Consider the following 26,873-nt stretch of genomic DNA (forward strand, 5'->3'; position numbering starts at 1 on the left):
TCGTCGCGAGCGTCGTCGAACGACGCCGCTGATTGGCTGCTGTCATCGGAGCTGTCAGAGTCCCTAGAAATTTTCTAGTTGACAGCCAATCAACGCGTCGCGAATTTTTCCAGACTGGCTGCTATTGGTCATTGAATATAGAATATTCGAGATTCTGTTCTAAGGGGCTCCACAAATTTTGCAAATATATAATATCGGCTTTATGTATATTTAGCTTGACGGATCACATGTAAATCTTTAGTTACATAAGCAAGAAAGCGAGTATCATGAGCTTGTGTTGATAGAAAGAGTTATTCGCGAAGATGGTCAGGATAACGTATACCTGCAGAAGTGCACTTCTTCAAGTGAGTTCTTTTCGAGTAACGAGAAAGTCATTGTTTATGATTATTAAGACGTTATGTAATTTTTTTCTTTATTTTTTCTATAATTTTTTCATCCAGCACAGACATTTGTCAGTTTAATAATGCAGCATGTAATTAGAGTGTCATAACTGTACTTGTCATTTCTTAGAAGCCAGCTGTAAAGCTTTATGCTATCTTATCTAAACTGGAGTTTAATATTAAAATGGTAAACCAGTTTAGTAAGAGATGATTTTGTGTAATAATATGTAGATTGTCAACTCTGACGTTTCAAAGTATGTCTGTCTTGTATATATTACGTATTTCTAATTTTAATTTGGTATCAACTTTCTTAATTTTATAGGTCAGAGGTTTGCACACTGCAGCAATTCAAAATGCTGAAGCCAGATTGAAGACTTTTTCAATTTATCGTTGGAATCCAGATAAGCCTGATGAAAAACCATACATGCAAAAATATAAAGTTGATCTGAATGGGTAGGTGTCTTATTGCCAATCATAAATTAAATATTTTTCTAAAATTTTATGAAATTTTATTATTGTTTTGGGTTTTGCATCTTATTTTTTTTTTTATTTAGTTGTGGACCAATGGTGCTGGACGCATTGATTAAAATAAAAAATGAGATGGATCCAACTTTGACATTCCGTCGTTCTTGTCGTGAAGGTATCTGTGGATCTTGTGCTATGAATATCGGAGGAACAAACACACTGGCATGTATCAGGTATATGCACATTAGTATATATATAATATATTTATATTATTTGCTTATTAAAGGTAAAATTTATAACTCTGGACTTTCTTTTCATATATAAATTAAAAACTTACATATATAAATATCCAAAAATAAAATATTTCTCATTATGTTTCAGCAAAATTGATAAAAATACAAGTACATCATGTGACGTTTATCCCTTACCACATATGTATATTGTCAAGGATTTGGTGCCAGATTTAAACAATTTTTATGATCAATATCGCAGTATACAACCTTGGCTCCAGCGTAAAGATGCAAAGCAAGTTGGTAATCAACAGTATTTGCAGAGTGTAGAAGACCGAAAAAAATTGGTAAACAGGCTTCTTTGTTCACATATTTATTTGATTTTTCATTTTGATTATAGCCATATTTCTCTTAAAATTAAATACATAATTTAAGCTTTTTTTTTCTGATACAGGATGGTCTCTATGAATGTATTCTTTGTGCTTGCTGCAGTACTTCTTGCCCTTCCTACTGGTGGAATGGTGATAAATATTTAGGCCCTGCAGTACTTATGCAAGTAAGCATTTAATATTAACACACATTATATATATTATTGTATATCATATAATAGAATAACACACCATTAATAAGTTTTAAAAAAATGATACAAATAACAGGTTTTTTAAGAATGAGATAAACACTATGATTCAAATAACAAGCATATAATTATTATCTTTTAAACAAATAATATTGCATATTTATGTCTTTGAAGATAAATCCAATTAGAAAATATACATGTATATAACTTTGTTTTCATTTAGAGTTTGTTCTTATAACATTTATTTACGCTATTTTTTTCTAAACCTCTTTTAACTGTTATATATATTTTCATTAGGCTTATAGATGGATTATTGACTCGCGAGATACTCAAACGAATGAGCGTCTAGAGAAACTGAAGGACCCATTTTCAGTTTATCGCTGTCACACAATTATGAATTGTACACGTACTTGCCCGAAAGTGAGTTTAATTTATTATTTCAATTCGATATTTCAAAATTTTAAAAATTACGTTAAATTAAAGCATAAATGGTTCATTATTTTTGCAGGGTCTGAATCCTGGAAAGGCAATAGCTGAAATAAAGAAGTTGCTAGCTAATATTAGTCAGAAACCAAAACCAGAACTTAGTGCGACAGCCTCTCCATAGTCAAGGGAAAACAGGTAGAAGCAGTAAGTTCTATATATATATATGTATATATATATATATATATATATATCTCTGTCTTACATTATACTGCGTGCACAGCGAATATATGAGAGTAATATATTTCGTACAACTGAAGATGTGCGCATCTAGTGGATAAAATACTTTTAGCAATCAAAAAATCGCTCTGTTCTATTTAAATAAAACGTATTTCCTACTATGTGGAACTATGCGGTGCAGTAATTATTAATTATTGATGCAATAGCACAAGCCCTCGAATAAAAGTTACTTAGACCATAGTAGTTTGTTAACCCGAGTGATGTCTTCATGGCATGTCTTCAGCAGCCATTCGAATTCTAGCAGTCTCACGCGATCGATTATGTACCTCAGCCGTGCGCAACGTTATGCCAAATATGTCTTCATGGTAGCGATTCTCATCCTGAAGGAAAGAGAATTGTCTCATACAAGAGTGAAATGATTTATATCCTTGTAGCATGGCTTTGTTATTTGTCATACTGTTTATATAAATAGCAGATTTACGACAAGAAAGAATAATGAATGAAAAATTTACCCTGAGCGATAACATGTACGCTTCGACGTCTTTGTCCGTCATTTGGCCATTCGTTTGTATAATTTGTTTTAATGTTTGGTAGACGTCTTCCGCCATTGTGCAATCTCCGCAAACGTAGAAATGTCCGCGCTCGTATACTACCATCTTATAAATCTGAGCTGCCTCTGCTTGTATCAAATCTTGCACATAAGTCTAGATAGATTCATACAAAATGCAAATTTAAATTTATACTATTATATTTGTCATTTTATACGTTTGTCTACTTGTCGTATTTATTTTTACTACTTTTCGTTATTGATAAAACATGATGAACGAAAAAACGATTACACATCAAAAAATAAATCTATAATTCAAGTATAACATGGATAGAGATTAATATATATTCACGAATTGAAATTGATAGAATTTTTTGTGAGATTCGTGTATTTGTAAAATCTTATGTTATTCGCTGTGCTTGCAAAATGCTTAATCTAAGTGAGTTATTCTTGCATTTCAGATGAGTACTTTTCAAAGATGTATTTGAATGAAAGAATTCAAACTTTTCAATACACGGAAGATTCAAACTTCTTAGAAGTATTATTCTAGCTCTATAAACATTTTTCCTCTATTTAATTTTTTTTAGATATAAAAAATATATACATTGTGATGTATATTTTACCTTCTTAATACCAGGCTCTCGAGATAATGCTAAAAACACTTTATCCAAAACACCAGCCTCCAACATTTCTTTTTTCTCTTGTCTGTACAAATCCAAATTTCTTTGACGACAGCCAAAGAACAGCCAAATCTTCCCAAATGTTTGATCTGCAAATATAATTTCTCAAAAAAATAAAATAATTTTGAATATTTTTTGCAAGATTTAACAACCAGTTTCAGATAATGATCTTATAAATCACTTGTAAATGAGACATATGTATTAGATTGCCGCTATTTATATATGAAATTAATAGGTATACATAAGAAAAATATTCATACTCTGCTGGAGTTTTATTTGAGCAAATCGATGATGCCAAAAGCCTCGGAAAGGAGCGATTCCCGTACCTGGGCCCACTAATATTATCGGGGCCTTAGTTTCCATCGGCATATAAAAGTTCGGCGCGCTGGAATATTAATAATTATTTATTTGATGCGAAATCTTTACACGATCTTTTATTGGCAAAATTTTTAAATAGTTACCTTCGCACAAACACATGCAGCTGTTGCCCCTCAGCTATCTCTCGCAGATAATTGGAGCAAACACCAAAGTGTAACGATCCAGAACCGTCTGAAATTAAGTAATTAAAATTACAATTGCAGAATATATATATGAATTATTGAATGAAAAAAACAAGAAAAGAAGAATAAGACTAATACTTTGCGTTCGATATTGCACCACTGCGACTGTTAAATGTATTTGTCCTTGGTGCACAGCAGGGGATGATGAGATACTGTAGAATCTCGGTTGCAAGGGCGTTAGATGAAGCACGAGCAACGGAGCGAACGGAGTCACAGATGGGAATTCATCCAGAACTTCGGCCAAATTAGGGTACTTCCAATGTCTCCAATCCTCGTAAGCCGTTGGATCCTATTCCAAGGAGAATCTCTTTTCAATTTTTGTATCAAGTTTTCGCGTAGAATATTTTTCACATTAAATTTTAGAATAAAATAATATATTTTTAGAGTCAAAATAATATTAACGTTATTCGTTCTTTCGTTTTTTAAATTCTGATGTGCTTCGACAAACAGAATTATATTTAGTACATTTACGTATTTACGTATTTACAGAAGTTAAAAGATCAAGTTGTGCCCGTTCTTTTGCGTTCGTGGCTATCGAAGCAAAGTATCTTAAAAGATTCGGCGTAGGCGGCGTCGTAATGTCCAAAAATCGAGTCAATAACATCCTCAAGGAATTCGGCAAATATCTGTCGTGAGGTATCCACGTTTTTACAATACCTGGAAAAAGTTACTATTATCATACGATAGAGGAGATTAAGAGGAAACAAATAAAGAAAAGTGAATTTAAGATCACCGTTAGGAGTATGCGCCTGCTTTTGCAGTTGAAGCTCGATCGGTTTATCAACGTCGAAAGTAGACTGTACACGTTGCAAGATTCTGTCCACAAGTTCCACCCGGTTGCATGCAAATACGCCTAAATGATCCCCAGGCTTGTAAGAGATATCCATGCCTACTAACTCGTCCAATTCCAGGAGCAACGTTGTTCCACTGGACTCGTCGCCGCTCAAGTTGGATCTTCGAAGCATGTTACACATTGTCACGTTTCTGTTGTGACATTTGCTCAATGCTTTGTCGATCGGCTGCGGATTAGCCTCCACGAAACGGACTGTGGTCGCGGACAGGGCCTCGGAACCCAGGGACAAGGCCACTTCAGCCAATGTATCATCGTCGTCCAGGCAGAATGTTTCGCATGCGACCGTGAATATGTCGGCCGCCCATTTGCGGAAGGTTTGTTCCTGCCCGCACATCTCGTCACCCTGAGCCAAGCGGGCTAATCGTTCCCCGCCCAATTCGCCCAATAGATTATCGACGTAACGACCGAACGCGCAAAAATTCGGATACGCCGATGAGCCCAGGGCGAACACGGCGAATCGGACATTACTGAGGGGTCCAAAGATGTCCTCAGTCTGCGAGTCCGTCGTGGAGCCGCGCAGAGAATCCAGTCTGTCCAATTTCTTCGATCCGCATACTTCTGTTTGACTGTTGGCCTTAATAAATGACTTGGAGGTCGCCAGATTCACCTTGTCCTCGCTATTCATGATATAAGCGTCGTTCATCTTCATCGCGTAGAGATTCTGCGCGAAGACTTCCCCGTTTTCCGGCGGATCGCCGTTCCCGAAAGTGGAAGTTACCACTATTAGCAGAGCCTCGTGTTCTATATTACTGATGTCGTAGTCTGCCATCGAAAGTACTTGCGAGTGAAAAGCGTGGCCCAACAATTCGTTCAACTTTTCCGCGTACATTTGGGATGTGCCGGTTTCTGTACCGAATAATACGGTCGCTTTTATTCGACGCGATAATGCTCGTCCAAACAGCTTAGACGTAAACTTCACGGCTCTCGCGATTTGTTTAAAATGAAACTTTCGCCTCGGCTTTTTCGACGTTGACTTTTTGTCGCGTCCTTTCTTCCATACATGAGTCTTCCACGCTGGATCCTGGTTGTCGTAAGCAGGTTTCAAGTGATAAAGGGCCATTTCTTGATGAAATACCGGTGTCGCGGATCCAGATATTGGCGGCACAATCCACAGCCAGTCTGAAGGACAACCGTTTCGAAGGCGCATTTCGTTGTCGAGATGTTTCATGAAGGATTCTGAAGCTGTATGATGATCCACGATCGTCACGTTCTTTATCTGAAAGCTGTGCAGCACCGCAATATTAGCCTCCACCATTGCCTTGTCCTTCCATAATGATATGGCTGTCCTAGTGTCCAGGCCCATGTTCGTCGCTATTATCTCGAGCATGTTGTATCTGTGAGCATCGCACAAATCTCTGCAGCCAATTTCGGTGCTCATGTACCAGCCGTTGAAGGGCGCCGCAGTGAACACCAAACCCCCGCAGTCGAATACCATTCCAGATACGGCCGGGATAGCGAACCACTTGAGCTCCAATTTTTCAAACCAGTCATAACTGTCAAAATGCGAGACAGATATTACCTCTTTATGCAGTTATAAAGTAATCAACGCATATAACTCTTGGACTTTAGTGTGATGAATCCGAATGACATATTTTATTTCAGAGAATTATTTATCTATATCAGATTTGTATATTTTAAGTGCACTTTTTCTTTTTTTTATTATCTTATTCAATAGTTTAGTTATACAACTAGATCATAATCATAAGATCATAAGGTCAGATGTATAAAATTTATGTTAAAAAATTATTGATTTCTAAATACATATTTATATTGAATTACAATGTCAGAAATGAGAAATCATGTAGTCTGACATGGTAACTTAATATTAATTATAATTATGGTGAGGCAAGAAAAGATTTAAAAAAGCACTCTTCTAAAAAACTCAAATAAACATAATATAATAAGTAAATAATGTGTCAACGTAGTAATTAAATTTATAAGTAATTAAATTAAAAATATGAAATTAAAGTTTCTAGAAACTTCAATTGCCTACGTAGGATGACTTAGGTGTACTTCGAGTACCAGATCTTTGGGAATATCGAAATAATCTGGATCATGTCCGTTGGCTTGTAAAACAAGAGGTAATATCTCGAATTTGGTCCGCGTTCCTTTCCATCCTAATTTCATGCAAATCTGTTGAAGTAAAATTTTTTGAATTATCTTCGAAATGCAATTTTTCTAGAAGAGGATTTATGTTTCAAGAAGTTGAAAATATTTTCTGATTTTAGATTCTTAACGAGTTTCCAGATTTAATACAATCGTACTGTTATGTCTTTAATAATTTTATATACTAGATCTCTTGTAAATTCCTCTTTATTTATCAATGTAACTCTTATATTTGAAATAATAATATATATTAAGAATAAAATTTGTAATTATATTTATTTACGATTATTTTTTAATTTTATCATTTATATTGATTTATGTATATGCATGTTTTATACATTATATTTATTTATGCTTAAATTTTGATTTTAATTTGCTATAATATTTCAGAATAGTAATTTCTTTCATGTGATAACTCTTATTGATAATTCCAAGATTAATCTTATCAGTAATATAAGAGCACGAAACAATAGCTGTTGATTGATTCGTTGAAACAAAGAATTTGACTTTTATAGCCGAGACAACCGAGACAATGTAAACGCAACGATTTGTACTATCAATATGTTTCAGATGGCATATTTATACGAGCGTTACTTATACATATATAATATTCTCGTATCGAAGAATAAAAATTTTCCCCTAAAATTTCTCTCTAAAGACGAATAATTCTGATACGCTTATCGAGTATTTTATATAACTTGGATTAAAATAATCTCTAATTTGATCCTATAATTCAATTTAATTTTAGCCTTTCCAATTTTCTATATCGAAAAAATTAAACTTTGAGTAAGATGCGTAATATTCAATATCAAATCTAATAGAATACATTTGGTACAAAATAAATGTAGGATTTGATACATATATATATATATAATAAATCTAAATGTGTATAAATTCTGACCTCTGTAAATTCTACACTAGCAGGATCTCCAGTAATAGTGCCATCTGGATTTTTGTATCCCGCATAATTAATTAATTGCTGATTCCATACCCTGTAATCGTGTTTTCCGTCAGTGCGTTGCGGAAATACTGTTATTGCAGATCTGAAAAAATGTTTAAATATCATATAGTAAAGTTACAGATATATTTAATATTAAATTTAATTAATTTATTTTTAAAAAATTATTAAAAGAATTAAATTTAATATTATTTCTTCTCGGTTTAAGTATTAATTAATAATTATTTTATCGTAAATTAACATAATTTTATTGGTGTGTCATATAAAATATATTCTTACCTAATGTTTCCTTTATTTGTAGCATACTTGATATGATTGCACAAAGCCTCGAACATGCCGCTTGTAGTTGTAACGTAGCGACAATCGAAGACCTACAAATGTTTATTTTATAAACAGATTAACAAATAGAAATATACACAAACGAGTTCTTTTTCGTGAAAAACGTCGTCAGCTCGAAAAAATGTTGCGATGTGAAATAGACCTGTAATTTGGACCATTGTATGCGGCCGATGCATCTCACGGCGTTTCTCCAAGCTACTTTTGCGCCGAACACCAATTCCGTTTCTGTTAATTGATATGTACCAGTGGAAATTACTTCCTTCTGTACGCTTTCCCAACGTGCGCGATGAGCATCGCTATTTAATCTGTGTTTATTGATAAAGACAAAGATGCGAGTTTAAAGAAACACACTTGTAAAATCTATTATAATTCAAAGACATCAATATATGAATATATACCTTCTGATGGAAGTGAAATATTGCTCCAGAAAATCTTTCGCGTGAATTAATATCTCTTCTTTTGTACGTGGTTCAGTTCCATGAAGCGGCAGCTGCATTATGCTACCGAGACAGGCTTGCTTCGTGCAAAGGGTTTTCTATAAAAATTCGTTATTATTTAATAATAATAATAATAATAATAATAATAATAATAATAATAATATATAATATAAATTTATATATTTAATAATAATGATAATAAATTTATTATTTAACATTTAATAATAAAATCTATAATTTGTTCATTTATTATTTTAATTATTTCAACTGTATGCTTCTCCCTTAAACTATATTATTTAAGATGTAAAAGTCTCAATAGAATAAATTTTTATGGTGGTGGCTTGCTATTAACGATATATAATCAGAAAATTAATGATTCTATACTGAAACAAATAGAAAATGTAGAATAAAATGTTTTTATACAATTTTCTTCGTTTTGAAGAAAATCAATCTTAGCAATCAAATAATATATCTTTGTTTTTTCAAATTCGATTAATTTTAAAGTTCTAATCTTTCGGTATATTGTTTTACTTTACAAATGTTCTTATTTTTCTCGAAAGACTTTGCATATTTATTAAAAAGTTTTACACATGTAAATCATTCATAGATCATCTGATACACAATAGCAACGATCATAATATGAGTAAAAAATCAACATCTTAATTGAGTATATATAATAGAAACAACAAATTCTATATACATATATAAATAATTAAAACAAATATAAATCCATGACATTTTTATAATTGAAAATTAAGCAAGTTCAAAACAGAGATAAAATATTACTAATATTTTAATTAAGTTAAGAGTTCGATTTTTTCTTCATCATAAATCTGTGTAAAAAAATTTCGTTTTATCTTTTTAACTCTTATATTTTAATATGTAATTCAGCTTCTTATTTTTTGATTGTATAATCGATTAACTATTTTGTATTGTTTATGATAAAAAATAATATTTAAATTTTCTAATTCGTTTACTATCAATTTTCAAGATGAAAAAAATTTTTTTAAATACCTCGGCATTTTTTACATGCAAAGAATCAAACGACTCTGTCTTGTCTGCAAGATTTTTCAGTTTCGTAGGTTTTTTCTGTTGACTCGTTCCGTCGTGATCCTTCATCTTGTATTCACGAGTTTTTAACTGCTTCTTGCTTAACAGAATGAAGAGAAGTGTGACGATAAAGAGGAAAAGATGAGCACAGAGGACACAGAGATGACACAACGCAGCATCTCACGTGCCGTCATCTCACATGCGCCAGCATGCGCAACATTGATCCATTCCGCTTGTCCTCGGGAATGTTGCGGGATCGATCAACAGATAATACTTTTGCGTTAAAATGAAAATTTATAGCAGAAACTCCGTCTATGTAACATATGCTAATGTCTTACGCGTTATTTATGCTAATTTTTAAAAATAATAATTAAATTACAATACACAATAATAATAATCAAAATAATAATAATAATAACAATAATAATAATAATAATAACAATAATATATAAATATATATATATATATATATATATATATATATATGTATGTATATGTATATAATTATATGATCAATAAATTGCAATCAGTTACAAACCAGCCAAAATTGATTGGCCAAAACTCAAAATAATTATGAAATATATTTTTCATGTGTACTTGGCTAATTTAATTTAAAATTAGTCGATCATTTTGCAAATTAATCGAATTTTATGTCTATAATACATATACAGACACACCTTATATCTGAAAATTGAATAGCCAAAACACAAATATGATATTCTTTTTCAAAAGTTTTGATCAATTAATTTCTCCCTTTCTCTCTAAATATATAAAAATAAATAATTCTCTAAAATTAATTGTATAATTAATTATAAATCACAACAATCATTTATAATACAAAAAACAAGATGTCAACTTAAAAACAGCAAATAAATATCTATAAATTCAGTTAACAAATATTAGATTTAGTAATAAATTTCAAGGAAAATATAAGTTTTTGCTATATATATATGCTTTACAGAATATATAATGATCTTGTATAATTTGAGATTTAAGCTCCTGATAATTAAATAAATAATTGAATAAATTAAATAAAATCAATAATAAAAATTAATTTTTATGAAAGTAGATTCTATGGAATTTATATTAATTTAAAAAATATATGTATTTAATAATTTTTTCGAAGAAATAAATTAGACAATAAATTAAAATATCATGTTAAAAAAAAGCAATTGCTAAAGTAGTAGCAAAAAATATAGCTTACGATTCTTTTACAGCTCTTGCCACGAACGTCAGTTTGTGATATGGCTAGTCAGAACACGAAGTGACCGCTTTCTGGATCGAAGGTTTGTGCTTCGACCAATAGAGTAACCAAAGTATTCGGTCGATTCGCTCTTTGGTGGTGATTAAAAAATCGACTTCTATATAATACTATATTGATCATATATCACAAGGCAACTCATAAATCATATATTACAAAGTGAACTGATTAATTCACTAGAAATATAAATACCTAAAGAACATTTAAATTTTAAAATTTAAAGAAATATTAAAAATAGATTTGCATATATAAATAGATTTGCACATATAAATTTAAGAAACGGATATAGAATCGTTTTTTATTACTTTTGCAATTTAAAATTAATGATCATTATTTTATTTCTAAAAAAAAATAGATATTTCATATCTCACATTATATATATATATAAGGATTATATTCCTTTAAATATATATTAATAATTATAAAAATGATAAAAATTATTTTTAATTTTAAATGTCCTTATTCAAAGAGGACACAATTTTTATAATAAAAAATTTCGTGTATTGATTAATTTACAGTAATTTATTATTTATATTATGTTATATAGTCAAAAAATGGAAGATACGGAAAAGCGGAAATCGAGGTCTATTAAACGTAACGTTTAAAATGCTATATAACTATGATTTATTATAAAAAAATAGTGTAGCTATAACATCATATAACTGTCTTATAACATTTATATTTTTTTCTCTTTCTGAAGATTTATTTCATTTTTATAAAAATATATGTATACGTACGATCAATTATTTATTACACTTGTAGAACAATCCCATTTCATGGATCTTTCAATAGCCATTTTCCACTTAGAATATCTGAGATCTCTCTCTAAAATGAGACATTTAAATGTTATTGAAGTATTTTTATTTATTTTAGTTTTAAATTACTATCAGTGTAAATGTATAAATATTTACCATTTTCACTAATCACAGGTGAAAATTTGGTTACTTGAGATGTCTCTATTTTATTTATATCAATTAAATTTGCACCAACGGCAGCTAAAATAGCGGCACCTAATGCTGTTGTTTCAATCATGTTTGGTCTCGCTATTTAACACATATATTTATTTTGAAATATCTTATATTAAACTGATTGTAAAAAGAAGTAATTTATTATTTTAATAATATAGAGAGGAATCATATTGATATTTATTATTTACTCACCAACAGTTATCCCCGTTAAATCCGCTTGTAACTGCATTAACAAATTGTTCACAGTCATACCGCCATCAACTTGCAGCATTGTCAGCTTCGTTTCTGAATCTTTCTCCATCGCTTCTAATATATCTCTCGTTTGGAAGCAGACTGCTTCTAATGCTGCTCGTATGATATGATACTGTTCCGTATCTTCGGTAATACCGCAAATCACTCTGATTAAATAGTATAAATAAGACAAAGATATATTAAATAAAGTGCACGATTAAAAAACAAAATTTAATATTTGATAATAAAAAAATTATTGAATAATAATTTATTTAATAATAAAGAAATGTGAAAAAAGGCAGTGTAATAGAAATAAGGAACAATACCCGCGCGCATCTTGTTGCCAATAAGGCGCGTACAGTCCTGAAAAAGCTGGCACAAAGTACACGTCTCCAGAAGATTTCACACGCTCTGCCATGTCCTGCGTTTGAGCTAAATTATTGAGAAGCTGTATATTATCTCGTAGCCAAGATAAAGCAGCTCCAGCAACAGCGACGGATCCTTCTAGCGCGTAAACAGTTGGAGATTGTGCAATCTTGTAAGCAATAGTGGTTATTAAACCTTGTGTTGAATCGACTTTCTGTAAAATTTTATGAATTATTTTTCAAGAATATATTCATTTTTTTATCTAAAAAAAGGAAAAATATTTACTTTTCCTCTTTACATATATATATATATATATATATATATATTTTATATTATACATACTACATTTCCTGTATTATAAAGTAGAAAACATCCTGTACCATATGTAGCCTTTGCTTGACCAGGTTTCAAACATAGTTGACCAAGAAGAGCTCCCTGTTGATCGCCCACACACTATAATATAAAGAAAAATATTACAATTATTACATAATGCTACTTGAAGTGTAAACAAACAATTCTTCTTATATTCTTAAAAACACTAAAAAAATATATATTTTTAACATTTTTTAATATCAAATTTGATATAGAATTTTCCTGTACATTGATGAAATATAAGTCTTTTATGTTGTTTAGAAAAATTATATAGTTGAAATAATATTAATAAGAACAAGTTTAAATTCAATGGAAATTATTGCAAGAAAATAATTTTTGTCTTAAAAAGTATATTTCTACATTAGCTGTAAAGGAAAAATATATATATGCACAAAAATTAACTTAAGTTTATAATAAGTAAAAATAATATAAAATTCTCAATGCATACTTACACCTGCTATAGGTATGCCTGCAAGTACTTCAGGATTTGAAACATAGCCATAGACTTCTGCACTGGATCGTATTTCAGGAAGAATATGTTGTGGAATATTGAAGAAGCGGCATAGGTAAGAATCCCATTTCAATGTTTCAATATTCATTAGCATTGTGCGAGATGCATTTGATACATCCGTAATGTGCAATTGACCCTTTGTAAGATTCTAAACACAAGAAATATTTGATGATAATATTTGAAATTTTTTTAGTTACTTTTATTTTAATTGGATACTCACCCAAATAAGCCATGTGTCAATTGTTCCAAAAGCACACTTTTTTGCATTCACTGCTTGTTTCACACGTGGAATGTTATCCATCAACCAGCGTATCTTGAGTGCACTAAAATAAGGAGACACTGGTAAACCGCATAGAGGTTTCAAATAATTCTTGTTTCTAGTTTTATTAGGAATGTTATCCAGTACATCTTCCAAAGTTGTCGTTGTTCTCATATCATGCCATACTGTAAAGTTAACAATTTTATTTAATACAAATAATGATAAATTTTGATTTATATTAATTTAATTTTAAATAAATTTTAAATTTAATACAAATAAATTTAATAACAAAATTAAATTAATTTGACATATGTATAGCAAGATACAATTTTTTGTACAAATAGTTCTTATTAATTTGCATTTAATGCAATGTATTAGAATTCAGTAAGAAATCTATCGCAAAATTTGATATAAAAATAAGATGTTTTATATCTATTTATACCAATTGCATTATGCAAAGGCTCTCCAGTGTCCTTGTCCCAAACTACTGTTGTCTCCCTTTGATTAGTAATCCCAATAGCTTTAATATCCGAACTCGATAAGCCCATGTCTTTCATCTTTTTTACAGTCTCTTCTATACATTCCGTGACAGCTTGTAATATCTCTTTTGGATCCTGCTCCACCCATCCTTCTTGAGGATATTTCTGTTTGAGTGCGATCTGATGCAAAGCAATTACCTTCCTGTGTAACACATCAAAGACCTAAAAAACAAATATAAATAATTTAAACATATAAATATATGTAATATAATTAAAACAAAATGCATTATTTTTAATGATCTCATTAGTTTTTATTTTACAGTTTAATCGACGGTTCTTAGTCTTCAAATATCCTTTTCTTATATGACAAGATATATATGTAAATAAAATTTTATTTTAAACAAATCTTACCAAAAATCTCGCACTACTTGTTCCCTCATCAATAGCACCTATATAAGGTCCACTGGGTTTTTTTACGTTTTCATGCATATTGGTTTTTCGTGTGAAAGCAATTAAAAGTCACTTTTATGCGTTATACTCGATTAATGACACACATCCATATAAGTCTAACCTTTGTATTATGTATCATCCCGTTACGTAACGAATGAGATTTATAGAGATATTGACATACTTATATTTCCAATAACATTCTAAATTTCGGAAATAATTACTCTTAAGACCAAGAAAAGTTTCCAGCTCATACATAATTAAAATTATAATAGACGTACAATTAAATCCATTCCTCTCAGAAATAAAAAAAATTTGACAAAAAAAAATTAATTCGTCATTCAATTCGCTTTTTTATGTATATGCATGAAAAACAAAATTTAAACATATACACGAAGAGGGGGATTGAAGCGTTCGAAAATCTACTTGTCGGAGTAATGTTTGATCAACCAATACACCGCCAATTACATCACCACATTCCGAACTGGCCAATCACCACCCAACTTCCCGACAAGCAGAGTCACGCGAATTCTAGATAGTGCATCGAGTGAGAAAATTTGGACTTTCAGCACTAGCACGGAAATTCATTAATTCAGTGCTGCCACGTTGCAAGACGTAAATTTCCTTAGTTCGTATAGTGAATTGTCGAATAATGCGCGAATAATGAATTTATAATTTATTTATTTAATAATAATAATAATAATATTTAATAATATTTAATAATAATAATTAATTTAATTTATTTATTTATAATAAATTTATTGAAGTGAGCTGCTAATAATAAAAGATAAAACTCGAATAAAAATTGGCGCCAATTTAGATCACATTCACAGCTATTCGAAATTCGAATGCAACGCTAGAGATTTTTTTTTGTTTATTTGGTAACCAGGAATTTTCTTGAATTGCATGCGAATTTTCGTCGTCTAAAAATTAATTCGAAAAATCGACACGTCTTCTTCCATCGATTTTTAATCTATGGTTGATTCGTGGGCGATGTAGGAGAGAAATATGATGGAGAGGGATAGAAGGCGTGACTTGAGATAAAACTTATCAAGCCACGGTGGATCACGACGTACGTTTGTCAGGAAGACTCCACGAACTCGCTTTGAAATAGCGGTTTCAGTAGCCTTGTGTGCGTTGTGACTGTCTGTGGCTCTTCTCTCGCGCTTCTGTTTCCCGTGAAAGTTGAAAGTTAATTGTTAGACAGGCGCGATGGAAACTTACGAGAGTGTCCTTCTGGTGAAGTCCGAGATTTTTGTCTTCAAAATTCCGCCAAGGTCAACCAACAGGGGTTATCGGTAAACGTAAAACACGTTTATTAACGAACGACATCTGATAGTTGTTCAATATGTCAAAGGCGATCAGGATGTGTACCTTTTTTTTGTTCTAACAATAAGCTAAGCGTTCCTCGCGAATGAGTCTAGTACAGTAAATTAAAGGATATGTTACCTTCTTTATTTATCTGTATGAATCCATATGCAGCTTCATCCGTGATTTCATCGCAGGGCGGCCGACTGGAACCTGCAGGAGCCTTCGTGGACGGGACGCATGCGATTAGTGTCACAGGGAGATAGCATTACGATAAAGCTGGAGGACAAGATTACAGGCGAATTGTTCGCCAAGTGCCCTATCGAGCAGTATCCTGGAATTGCGGTGGAACCGGTCACCGATTCTTCTCGATACTTTGTTCTGAGAATTCAAGATGATAACGGACGGTCAGCCTTCATAGGTGTTGGCTTCTTAGACAGATCTGATAGTTTTGACTTGAACGTTGCTCTTCAAGATCATTTCAAATGGTTAAAGAATCGAGAACAAATTGAGAAAGAGAAGGAGAAGCCGAAGCAGGAATTGGATCTTAGATTCAAGGAAGGTGAAACTATCAAGATTAACATGAAGATCACTGTAAGGATATGTTCATCATGTATTTAATTTTTCTGTTGATCCATTTTTAAAAACATTTTTTTTGTTAAAATCCTAAAATTTTAATGAAATTAGTATTTAAATATTTTTTTAAAATTTATACACAAAGAGAAAATATTTCTTTAAGTCAGATAATCATATATGTCAAAGTCACATTAACATATTGTATATCATTCTTGCAAATTTCTAATAATTAGAAAAAATGTTTTTCTTTTATTTTCTAATATATTTTTTTAAATTATATAGAATTGCATGAATTAATGTAGAATAATTCACAAATTTTTTTCTTGATGTTAAATATTTAATGTTAGATAATTAATTACGACAAATTATTTCTATAATATAGATCTTGAAACTATTTTTTAATATATTTATTATTTAGAAAAAAGATGGGAGCGAGGTTTCGTCCAAATCCAAACAACGTACTGGTGCAGCCACGGGTTTGCCACCACCTCCAGGTGGGGTCAAGATTGCTCCACCACCAGCAAAGACTCCTACTTCCTCACCAGCACACAAACCGCAACAGAGTCAAAACCAAGATGTTCCAAGTTCTGAGTGGGGTGAGTTTGCCAGCGCTTCTCAGCCGTCAGCAGCAGCAGCAGCAGCATCAGCATCCACACCTACACCTGCAGTAGCCAATGCAAGTTGGGTACAATTCTAACTTTAAAAATGTATGTATAAATATTTTATTATATATAGGGTAATTTTGAAACAGATGGTCAAATTTTAGAAGCTCCTAAAATGTTGTCAAAGTTTGTCTATCTATTTTTGAATCACCATATATAAATAACTGAAATAATCGATTATATATAATAGATACACAAGAAGAGAGCTCCTGATTTTAAGAGTGATTGTTGAAAGGATGTCTGAGCAGTAGCAGAAATCATATATATATATAAATATATATATATATATATATATATGTATGAATGAATGTATGCAAGTATGTGCATATGTATGTATGTACTTCAATTTATAGTGTGCGATGAAAATTATAGCAGCATTCTTGAAAGGGGAAACTTATGAAAAAATTTTAGTACTTATAAATATCATTTAAACATTTTCGTTTCAATTGCTTTCGGACATCCAATGTATCTGAAGATAATACAGTTTTTATATGTGTAAATGTTGATATTAAAAAATGCATTTAGTGCCTTGTATAAACTAGTCCAATAAACTAGGCAAATTTGAACCAGATAGCAATAATTAACACTATCTGTTTAGTACTTACAAGGGGGAATATATAATATTACTTTCTCAATTTATGACAAGTAATAATTATTGATAAATAATTATTCTTTAGTCTATATTTAATTGTTTGACTTTTACAAATTATATTAATGTTATGTTAAAGTCTCTTATAGCAAAGAAAAATTATAAGTTATAAAAAATAGAATGCAAGAGAAAAGAGACTCTAACACTAGAGTTTAACAGTTTAATGTTAATATAAATTGTAAGTCAAATAATTAGAGATAAAGTAAAGAATAATTATTTATTAATTAAAACTGGCATTTAAACAGATTGTATAAACTTTATAATAAAATTTAAATATATATGGATATTTAAATATTTTTTTCAATATTAGTATGTTATGTTAAATATGTAATAAGTATAATATTTGGCCTGTTAGCTTACAATGTTTGTAGATACTATAAAGGCCTACTATGAAAACAAGACCTAATTTTTTCATATATTGGATGTCCATATATAAAGTTCTTTATTAAATTTGAGCCACGACAGGTTTTTATTCATTGAAATAATTTCAAAGTTTTTTCATATTATTTCATATTATTTTTTTAAATTTCTATAGATTTTTGTTCTTAAACGTGTTAATGATTATTAATAAATTTTTATTAAAGAAAGAATGTTTAACAATATTACAAAAAAATATGTTATTGTTCAATTTCAAAATATTTGTTTTTTAATCGCGAATATGATTAGAAAATTGATTTTTAGATTTTATATTACATCTTTTTTGCGGGATAATAATATTTTTCTATCTAGTAATAAAGAAAAATGTTATCATTTTCTTTATATTTAAAATAATATAAACAAGAAAAATATATATTTGGATAATATATATTTACTTTTTTTTATTGAGAAATGTGCAAGCAATTATTTTGCATTCACATGTAAAAATTATGCATATGTATTGCTAGAAATGTTTCACATGCCTACATGTAAAAATTCGGCGTAATGCACAACAGTTGCCTCCATGGCAAAAAATAGATCTATTATACTGTGTGTATCTATAACTCGTTGATTAGATCATAAATTGTACAATGTTATTTACATTACCAATTAAATTTTAATGTAAAATATAAAATAATCTTGTTAAACATATTGTTAGTATGAAACTTGTTGAATGAATGTTTAGATGAAAATTTTATTATATATTATAGTCTTTTTCTGCAAGGATTTTCCTTGTAGAATTCGTTTCAAAAAAAGTGTGAAGTGACAGCAAAAAAAAATGTCAAAGTTGTATAAAAGTAATAGTAATCAAAGAGAGCTATATAATGTTTAACGTTAAAAATAAACTTTTACATCATATGTATAAAAAACAAATGTTTTAATGATAGTAATAATTAAATAGAAAATGAATATATAATGTATGTGTATATGAATGTAAAGAATATTTTTAACGTATATATAGAACGGCCAAGAGAGGGGGGATAACCTTGCTGATATTAGTTAAAGAATTAGCTAGATTAAAATATCTAAAATGTGACTATCAAGTCATACATTATAATTGATGAAACAAGTGAAAGCTAGAGGCTAAACTTAATTTTTTCAACATTTTAATTTTAAAGCATTAACAAATATCTGGAGTTACAATCAATATATCAAAAGCAAAAATATATAGCTAAAGATGCAAAAATAATACTTGCAATTTATTATATATAACTTCTAAATGAAACTTTGATAAGTTTTTTTGTTTTGATAAAACAATTTGTTGAAACATAATGGAAACTCTGCTTCTGTTGTGGAATGTTTTGGTGTATGGCTTTATAGCTTTGTTTTTACAATCAATCTGATATCAAAGATATCATAGATATCAAATATATCAAAGATATAAATTTTAAGAATAAGATTTTGCTGCTATGTCATATCTTTTTTTGAAACACTTTATAACATTTTAAAGTTAATATTCAGCTCTAATCGTATATAATATATTATATTACAAAAGTGATATAGATGGAAAACAAATTGAAAATATCCCTTGTATCTATTCAAATTTCATGTATATGGTAATAAAAGAGATTGTTGCAATGTATATCGTATTATATATGTGATAGCAACTAAAGAGAATCATTGTAATTCTGATTTATATATAATATATATGTGCGTATGGGTTTGCGTGATATTGAGTGCGTGTAACATTCCATATTTTTTATTTTCTGTAAACACATTAAGAGTATAAGAATAAATATTGAATGGAAATTAAATTTATCGAATTTATCTTTCAATGAAAGTTCGATCAGGTAGCAGATATTAGGTAACAATGAAATTCTTATATATTCCTTTCATATATTCTCTTTTCCGCGCAGAAATACATAATAAATAGTTAAAGAGTGCATCCCAAGAATTGTTACGAATCGTATTACAAATAATATTTTGCAGGGAGATAAATCGTTATGGCATGAAAAGTTATTCTATCACTTGTACGAATGAATAATTCGTCAAGTAATGAGTCATCATTATCAACAGCGTTTGTTGCGTGCAACATTGAGCCGTAAACTACGCATAGCCATAGCACGACTGAAATGTCGTTGTACTGGACGCTGAAGCTGTCCACTGACTAGAGTTGAATCCTCATCACATTCTACACTGCTCAACACAACCAAGAGCACACCAAGTACCTACAATGATAACGAGCAATCATATCAGTAACAATTTCCGCCTTTTATATATACATGAACAAAAAATGAGAGAAAAAGGAACTCTATTTTTAATTTCGAAAAAATATTAATAGACACTTTATTTATTAGTTGATAAAGGCTGAACATAATTTGTAGGTATATGCATTTAATTAATTTACATACCAAACAGATGATAATCAGCAACGTATAGATATGTATACTTGCAGCCGGCAATGACTCGACTTCCTTTAACGCGTCGGCAGCGTCAGAAAGATCTGGTTTTAATTCCAGTGCGTGACGCAAATGAACAGCTGCTTCTTGAAAGTGTCCATATGCCTGCAAAATGATATAAAAGATAAAAACGTATTTAACAGTATTGAATTCTATTGGAATATTTTTTTTTGAAAATTTAGTGGAAATATAATTATCAATTCTATTTTTATATTTCCTTTAGCATTAAATTATTTATCGAAATAACAAGGAAAAAAGATGTACTGAATTAAAATTAGAAAAAGAAATGTACTGAATTTTGTATAATAGATAAGTAAACATGTAAAAAGAAATAAACGATTAAAATTAACTTGTGTACGAATTTTCAAGAAAATCAGTTGAAATTTAATTAGTTAATTTATATAAATATTAATATAATAATCCATACTTTTTATAATTTCTATATATCCTTCTTATTATCACTAAATTATATCAAATAAATTATCTATATCAAAGATCTCACTACTGTTTTGAAATTTCAATACAAATATATCAATATCAATATACTTGACTATTACAGTTAATTGCTATTAAATTATTCTATGTACTTTGAATATTTGTCCGAGTGTAAGATATTGTTCCCATGCATTGCGATCTGGAGGTTGCAATTCTAAGGATCGCCTGGCTAAGTATGTCGCATCATCCAAGTAATGTTGTACTAGTAATACTCTAGCCAAGTTCAAGAGCACTTCTGCATTATGCGGCGACACAGCAAGTGCTCTACGAAAGCATTCAATTGATCTTTGTGCATCGCCTTTAATACGCCAAAAATTTCCTATCTGATTATATAATTGGACAGATTTTGGTTTCTGGAAAAAAAAGTTCTTTTTAAAAACAAATCAGAAAAATTCATGCTCAATATATATACATGATAATATATTATTTCACAAAGATATGTTTTTATATTACAATTATATTTCTTGTGAAAAATGTTTGATGAAAGAAAAGAAAATGCAAATCAAGTGCACAATTTTTCTGCTATTACTTAGAACTGATGCAAATAATATCCAATAAGATTTCTAGTTAAGATTTAGAAATAAATACCTCTCGCTTTGCTTTCTTCAAGCGTTTCTCTAGCAAATCAATATCAACATCGACAGTTTTACCGCCGTTTTTCTTGAACATAAGTGCCACATTAGGTTCTGGTACCAATGGGTGCTTGTTCCTATTTGCCACACCAATCAGATTGTCATAATAGGTAAAGTTCACTGGCTTGCCACAATCCAATATTATATTATCACATTGTTGACCAGAGGTGCATGTCACTTGCTCGTTTGACACTTGCGAAGACAGAGGAAAGGACTCATTGATATTTTTTGTGTCCTTCAACACGTATGACGAGAGTCGTCTGCCAAGGGGACGAAAGTTAGGGCTGTTTTAACACTGAATGAACAGCAAGCCACACATAAAACGCTAACTACAGGAAGAAAAAAAAATTATGTCATACAAAATAGTATTGCTCGTGTATAATACAAAGGGGAAGGAAAAAGTTTCAAACAAATAAAATTTATAATGATTCAAACAGGAAGACCAAGAGAATTTTAGCTTCTTTCTTGAATCATCAAAATAATATCTACAACTTGAGGCTACAAAATACTAAGCCATACAATATTTCATACTATCGAAACAGAATATAATGCAGCAGAAAGAGAGAAAATTGAAAAAATAAATAAGTAAATAATGCAGTTTGAAAAAAATACAATTTTATAACCTAACTATGCAACATCTGACACAATAATTATACGGTCGACTTTACCTTTCCTGACTAGCGAAACCTTTGCACTCCTGACAATACAATTGTACTTTCTCGTGCTTGTCCAATGTCGCAGTCCTACTCCAGGTTTGGCCATTGCTAATAACAACGCTGTTCGCGAGGATATCAAAAATCGGATCGTCCTCGATCGCGCTCACAAAGTCGGTCGTTTTCACAACTTTGTCAGCGCCGTTTAAGCGCCAGGACGTCCGCGAGTTCGTCAATTTTATTTGCAGAATCAGCAAACAGAACGCGTATCTCCCCTTGGTCCACGACAGTCTCATTCTTCTCAATCCTTCCTCCGATCGAATTGTTTACAATCCTACAAACGACAGGAAAATAGAAAAGAAGGGACGAGGGAAGAGACAAATATATATACGAGATCTCCGCTCCGTTTCTATTATCCATAGACGTAGTAAGAATAAAGACACGTATGTACATGCTTCGGTGATGAGGATCAAGTAGAAGAGGAGGGAGAACTGATCAGAAGTCTCTTTCTCTCTCGGTTCGTGTCTTCAACGATTTAATTCATTTTTTAGAGAAAAAAATGATAGATAACAATTCGAAAAATATATTTTAATTTAAAACAATTTTTTTACTCTTTAATAAAGATCGCATAATGTGAAATAATTAGAAAAAATTTGAGTAAATTATTTTTTATATAAAATAAAGTATTGCATATTTTAAATCCATCATAGAGATAAAACACTTTTTAAAAATCAAATAATATGTATTTAAGTATTTATTTTTTTTTACAAAAGTTATTATACATAAATATATTCACATTTTATTTAAATTATTTATATATATATTCTTCACAAAATAAATCTCTTGTTTTTAGATATAAAATATAAAATGCATACATTGTTATTTTTTTACATGTGTTCATTCATAAAATGAAAAACCACTAAATAAAAGAACACATTTTCAATCTGTACGTATGCAGAAATAAGAAAAAAAGATTCAGGGAAAATTCTAAAGTAAACTGTAATAAGGTCAGTCGTAAATTGGAAGGAAAAATTGTTAGGTTTTAAAATAATTTATATTATACTTATCAGAAATATATGTTTTTTTAAATCTTTAAGTAAAAAAGATTATATTTTATATTTTATTTTATTCAAAAATCATCAGCTCTTTATATCAGCCTCTCTTCCTTTCTTTGTATATATTTAATACTTATACAATTATATTCTTGATTATTTCACATTATGTACGTTTATATTATCATAAAATTATGTTATTAGGAAAAAGAATTTGCCTACCCGTAAAAGAAATTTAAAAAATATGATTAAAATATTTATAATATTTATCAAAAAAACAAATTTTTAAATATTACCATTTTATATAGAAATAAAATATATTGAAAAAATGCATTTTTCCATATCACAATTTAAATAAAAGATTATTAAGCATTTGGGTTTTTTGACATTAATTCCAAATCAGAATCCATCATATCTTTTACAAGTTCCTGCAACATATATATGTATATGTATTATATAATTTAAGATAAAATTTATATATAATACATATATGTATAAAACATTAATTCTTTGAGTTCTATTATTTTTTTTCTTTTTAAGCTGAAGGTGATTAATTAAATATAGTTATACTTAATATAATAAAAACAAAATTATTGAAAAATTTTAATCCTGAATTTAATTATAAGTTTGTTGCTATATATGATTTTTTGGGAGACAAAGGATTAGATGTGCAAAAGCAATAGAAAAAATTACCTCAAATGTGATTGTTGATTTCCATCCGAATTTGTTTCTTGCTTTTGATGCATCACCCAAAAGTATGTCCTATTCAAAAACAGAAGAAAATAAAGAAAACAATTAAATGTATATAATCCATATGCTACGAAATTTATTTTTTTACTTCACATAATTTATATAACGAATGTAATATCTTACCACTTCAGTTGGACGGAAATATTTTGGATTTATACGAACTAATACTTGACCGGTTTTTGCATCTTGCCCCGTCTCATTTATGCCTTCGCCTTCCCACTTAATTATACGACCTACGTATTGGAATGCTATTTCTACAAATTCTCTTACACTATGCGTTTCTCCCGTTGCTATGACATAGTCATCTGGTTCTGTTTGTTGAAGCATTAACCACATTGCCTGTACATACAAATGCATATTATAAATTATATATATTTAGAAACTTAAATTATTCGTCGTAAAGTGCTACTATATTAACTTCTACATAATCCTTGGCATGGCCCCAATCTCGCTTTGCGTCTAAGTTTCCTAATTCAAGCACATCTTGTAGACCTAAATGTATTTTTGCTATCGATCTGGTCACTTTTCTTGTGACAAAGGTTTCACCTCTTCGTGGGCTTTCATGATTGAATAATATGCCATTACATGCAAACATGTTATAGGCTTCTCTATAATTTACAACAATCCAAAAACTGTATAACTTTGCACAAGCTAAAATTTGGAAATATATGTCTATATAAGTATGTGTATGTATGTTTGGATATGCTTGTCTTTCCACCTTTCAATTACCATATGGAGAACGTGGATAAAATGGTGTTTTCTCATTTTGTGGAACTTCCACCGCTTTACCATACAGTTCAGAAGTTGATGCATGATAAAATTTTACAGATTTCTCTAAACCACATGTACGTATTGCATCTAATAATCGTACAGTTCCTACTGCATCTACTTCTGCAGTATATTCACTCACTTCGAAACTCACCTATAATATATAAATAAATATAAAGATAAAAAAATTCAGTTTTAATTTATATAAATATTATATATGTAGTTGATCAAATATACAAACCATAACATGACTTTGTGCTGCAAGATTATAAATTTCTGTTGGCTGTACCGCACTAATGATTTTAATTAAACTACTGGAATCAGTCATATCGCCATAATGCAACTTCATTTTACCTTGACGATGGCATTTTGGGTCAGCATAGAGATGCTGAATGCGAGCAGTATTAAATGAACTAGCTCGCCTGATAATACCATGCACATCGTATCCCTTCTCCAGTAAATTTTCTGCCAAATAAGAGCCATCCTGCAATAATAAATTAAATAAGATTAAAATCAAACAAAATTTAAATTATACTGTTATATACCTCAAAATATAAGATAAGTATAAAAGTAGTAATAAATATGTTTGATGAAGAAAATATTTTAGATAAGATTTTTTTTTAAATGTAATATTATATAAAAAAATTGGAAGGTCGTACATGTGCTGAATTAAATATATATTTGATTAACTACTTACTTGTCCTGTAATGCCAGTAATTAAAGCGACACGTCGATCATCGCCGGTTGCCATGTCGAATGTCAACATAACCAATAAGTTTCCTTTTTATTCACGGTCTGCTGCTTCAGACCATTGCAAATACCGATAACATTTATCGGTTAAAAAAAATTAATATATATAAAAAATCACAATAGTCATCCTATTCTATTCATTTTTCACACACAGACAGGAAGATTAGATAAGCCGTCATTCTACAATATCATTAGAATTATACGCGCGATTACGTAGTCGATAATCGATAGTCGATAGTCGATATATGCATTTTAGATTGTGTTCGAAAATATATTCCTGAGATGAAGCGCTGAACTGACCAATCAAGAATCAGGACAAACAGATTCTCGGGCTTTGATTGGTCGGTCAAATTCTGCACTTTGGTGAATATATTTTCGAACACAATCTAGATTCTGTCGTCCTCTGATGGCACTTTCGGGTTATTCGCGATCAACATCCGCGCTTTTGTCGCCGATCCGCGAATAAAATATATGTGTGTGACTATTAATTAGTGTGTTCACGTAATTAATTGTTGTATGAATTGCGACGACGTATCGCGATCGCACGCGCGAAATCGACCGCGAATCGCGAGTCTCGTCTCGACGTTCGGCGAAGGCGTGACGTCACAGCAGCAACTTCAAGCTGCTGAAGTTCGCGCGTCCGGGAAGATCGCGAGAATTACCGGTCGCTTTCGACGCGAAAATTTCCGAAGTTTTTCGACGCTGTCGAGTGTATTCCAAGCGGGCGATTACGCGTTTTCGGTCGTACTCTCGTATCGTGATGTGGAAGTGTCGGTACACGATGAACTAGGTTTGTATTCTCGTCGTAAAAATTGCAGGTCGACTACGACAACGCTCCGCCATCTTACCTATTTTTTCTCTTAAGATTTTCGCGACGTCTCCGAAATACGCGTTCGATGATAAATAATCGGCGAAAAAAGTGACGCGAGTGCAAGTGTTTTGGAGCTTCCACGAGGAGGAAGTATGGAGCAACGACAGAATAATAATATTGGTGAATAATTTTATTTACTTTATTATTTATTA

The 26,873-nt window shown here is 30.5% G+C and overlaps 6 protein-coding genes and 1 long non-coding RNA gene across 11 annotated transcripts in view; 3 read left to right on the plus strand and 4 right to left on the minus strand.

Moving 5' to 3' along the window:
* The first annotated feature begins 167 nt into the window (after positions 1-167).
* On the plus strand, positions 168-3,393 carry SdhB (Succinate dehydrogenase, subunit B (iron-sulfur)). 2 transcript variants are annotated; one of them, XM_029308209.2, is made up of 8 exons: positions 168-344; positions 703-833; positions 935-1,078; positions 1,227-1,422; positions 1,530-1,631; positions 1,950-2,072; positions 2,161-2,273; positions 3,324-3,393. In XM_029308209.2, the coding sequence occupies exons 1-7, from the start codon at positions 303-305 to the stop codon at positions 2,257-2,259; spliced, it is 837 nt and encodes a 278-aa protein (XP_029164042.1). In that variant the 5' UTR covers positions 168-302; the 3' UTR covers positions 2,260-2,273; positions 3,324-3,393. The 2 variants fall into 2 exon arrangements, with proteins under 2 accessions (XP_029164042.1, XP_029164041.1); XM_029308208.2 differs by having other exon boundaries at positions 169-344; positions 2,161-2,282.
* Nos (Nitric oxide synthase) lies at positions 1,433-10,242 on the minus strand. 2 transcript variants are annotated; one of them, XM_029308206.2, is made up of 14 exons: positions 9,810-10,241; positions 8,757-8,893; positions 8,501-8,663; positions 8,299-8,390; positions 7,963-8,104; positions 6,949-7,088; positions 4,836-6,448; positions 4,590-4,759; positions 4,181-4,391; positions 4,004-4,091; positions 3,803-3,927; positions 3,486-3,631; positions 2,828-3,019; positions 1,433-2,695 (listed from the first exon to the last, which is right to left on the minus strand). In XM_029308206.2, the coding sequence occupies exons 1-14, from the start codon at positions 9,912-9,914 to the stop codon at positions 2,582-2,584; spliced, it is 3,438 nt and encodes a 1,145-aa protein (XP_029164039.1). In that variant the 5' UTR covers positions 9,915-10,241; the 3' UTR covers positions 1,433-2,581. The 2 variants fall into 2 exon arrangements, with proteins under 2 accessions (XP_029164039.1, XP_029164037.1); XM_029308204.2 differs by having other exon boundaries at positions 1,433-3,019; positions 9,810-10,242.
* A 1,471-nt stretch (positions 10,243-11,713) lies between these two features.
* Gk1 (Glycerol kinase 1) lies at positions 11,714-15,191 on the minus strand. Its single transcript, XM_029307993.2, has 9 exons — positions 14,704-15,191; positions 14,256-14,514; positions 13,775-13,998; positions 13,496-13,702; positions 13,014-13,124; positions 12,632-12,885; positions 12,267-12,472; positions 12,018-12,149; positions 11,714-11,931 (listed from the first exon to the last, which is right to left on the minus strand). Exons 1-9 carry the CDS (start codon positions 14,779-14,781, stop codon positions 11,846-11,848), a joined length of 1,557 nt encoding a protein of 518 aa, XP_029163826.1. The 5' UTR covers positions 14,782-15,191; the 3' UTR covers positions 11,714-11,845.
* Positions 15,192-15,730: 539 nt separating this feature from the next.
* On the plus strand, positions 15,731-21,099 carry LOC114935268 (NECAP-like protein CG9132). 2 transcript variants are annotated; one of them, XM_085479445.1, is made up of 4 exons: positions 15,731-16,037; positions 16,245-16,641; positions 17,042-17,330; positions 20,281-21,099. In XM_085479445.1, the coding sequence occupies exons 1-3, from the start codon at positions 15,952-15,954 to the stop codon at positions 17,318-17,320; spliced, it is 762 nt and encodes a 253-aa protein (XP_085335571.1). In that variant the 5' UTR covers positions 15,731-15,951; the 3' UTR covers positions 17,321-17,330; positions 20,281-21,099. The 2 variants fall into 2 exon arrangements, with proteins under 2 accessions (XP_085335571.1, XP_029163871.2); XM_029308038.2 differs by lacking the exon at positions 20,281-21,099 and having other exon boundaries at positions 17,042-20,105.
* On the minus strand, positions 19,665-23,123 carry LOC114935265 (uncharacterized). Of its 2 annotated transcripts, XM_029308036.2 has the most exons (6): positions 22,982-23,123; positions 22,546-22,864; positions 21,834-22,137; positions 21,338-21,598; positions 20,703-20,855; positions 19,665-20,519 (listed from the first exon to the last, which is right to left on the minus strand). In XM_029308036.2, the coding sequence occupies exons 2-6, from the start codon at positions 22,824-22,826 to the stop codon at positions 20,361-20,363; spliced, it is 1,158 nt and encodes a 385-aa protein (XP_029163869.1). In that variant the 5' UTR covers positions 22,827-22,864; positions 22,982-23,123; the 3' UTR covers positions 19,665-20,360. The 2 variants fall into 2 exon arrangements, with proteins under 2 accessions (XP_029163869.1, XP_029163868.1); XM_029308035.2 differs by lacking the exon at positions 22,982-23,123 and having other exon boundaries at positions 22,546-22,964.
* A 482-nt stretch (positions 23,124-23,605) lies between these two features.
* Positions 23,606-26,063, minus strand: Gmd (GDP-mannose 4,6 dehydratase). The gene is made up of 7 exons (XM_029308037.2): positions 25,798-26,063; positions 25,342-25,584; positions 25,062-25,254; positions 24,751-24,983; positions 24,456-24,671; positions 24,276-24,344; positions 23,606-24,010 (listed from the first exon to the last, which is right to left on the minus strand). The coding sequence occupies exons 1-7, from the start codon at positions 25,864-25,866 to the stop codon at positions 23,948-23,950; spliced, it is 1,086 nt and encodes a 361-aa protein (XP_029163870.1). The 5' UTR covers positions 25,867-26,063; the 3' UTR covers positions 23,606-23,947.
* Positions 26,064-26,305: 242 nt separating this feature from the next.
* The window catches only part of LOC146724728 (uncharacterized), a 69,027-nt gene continuing 68,459 nt past the window's right edge, over positions 26,306-26,873 (plus strand). The window contains exon 1 of the long non-coding RNA XR_014923978.1: positions 26,306-26,841. This is a non-coding gene — a long non-coding RNA (uncharacterized LOC146724728). The remainder of the gene's footprint in view (positions 26,842-26,873) is intronic.

Source organism: Nylanderia fulva, unplaced genomic scaffold (assembly GCF_048542155.1).
Source record: "Nylanderia fulva isolate GAGA-0341 unplaced genomic scaffold, ASM4854215v1 Scaffold12, whole genome shotgun sequence".
NCBI classification, from domain to species: domain Eukaryota; kingdom Metazoa; phylum Arthropoda; class Insecta; order Hymenoptera; family Formicidae; genus Nylanderia; species Nylanderia fulva.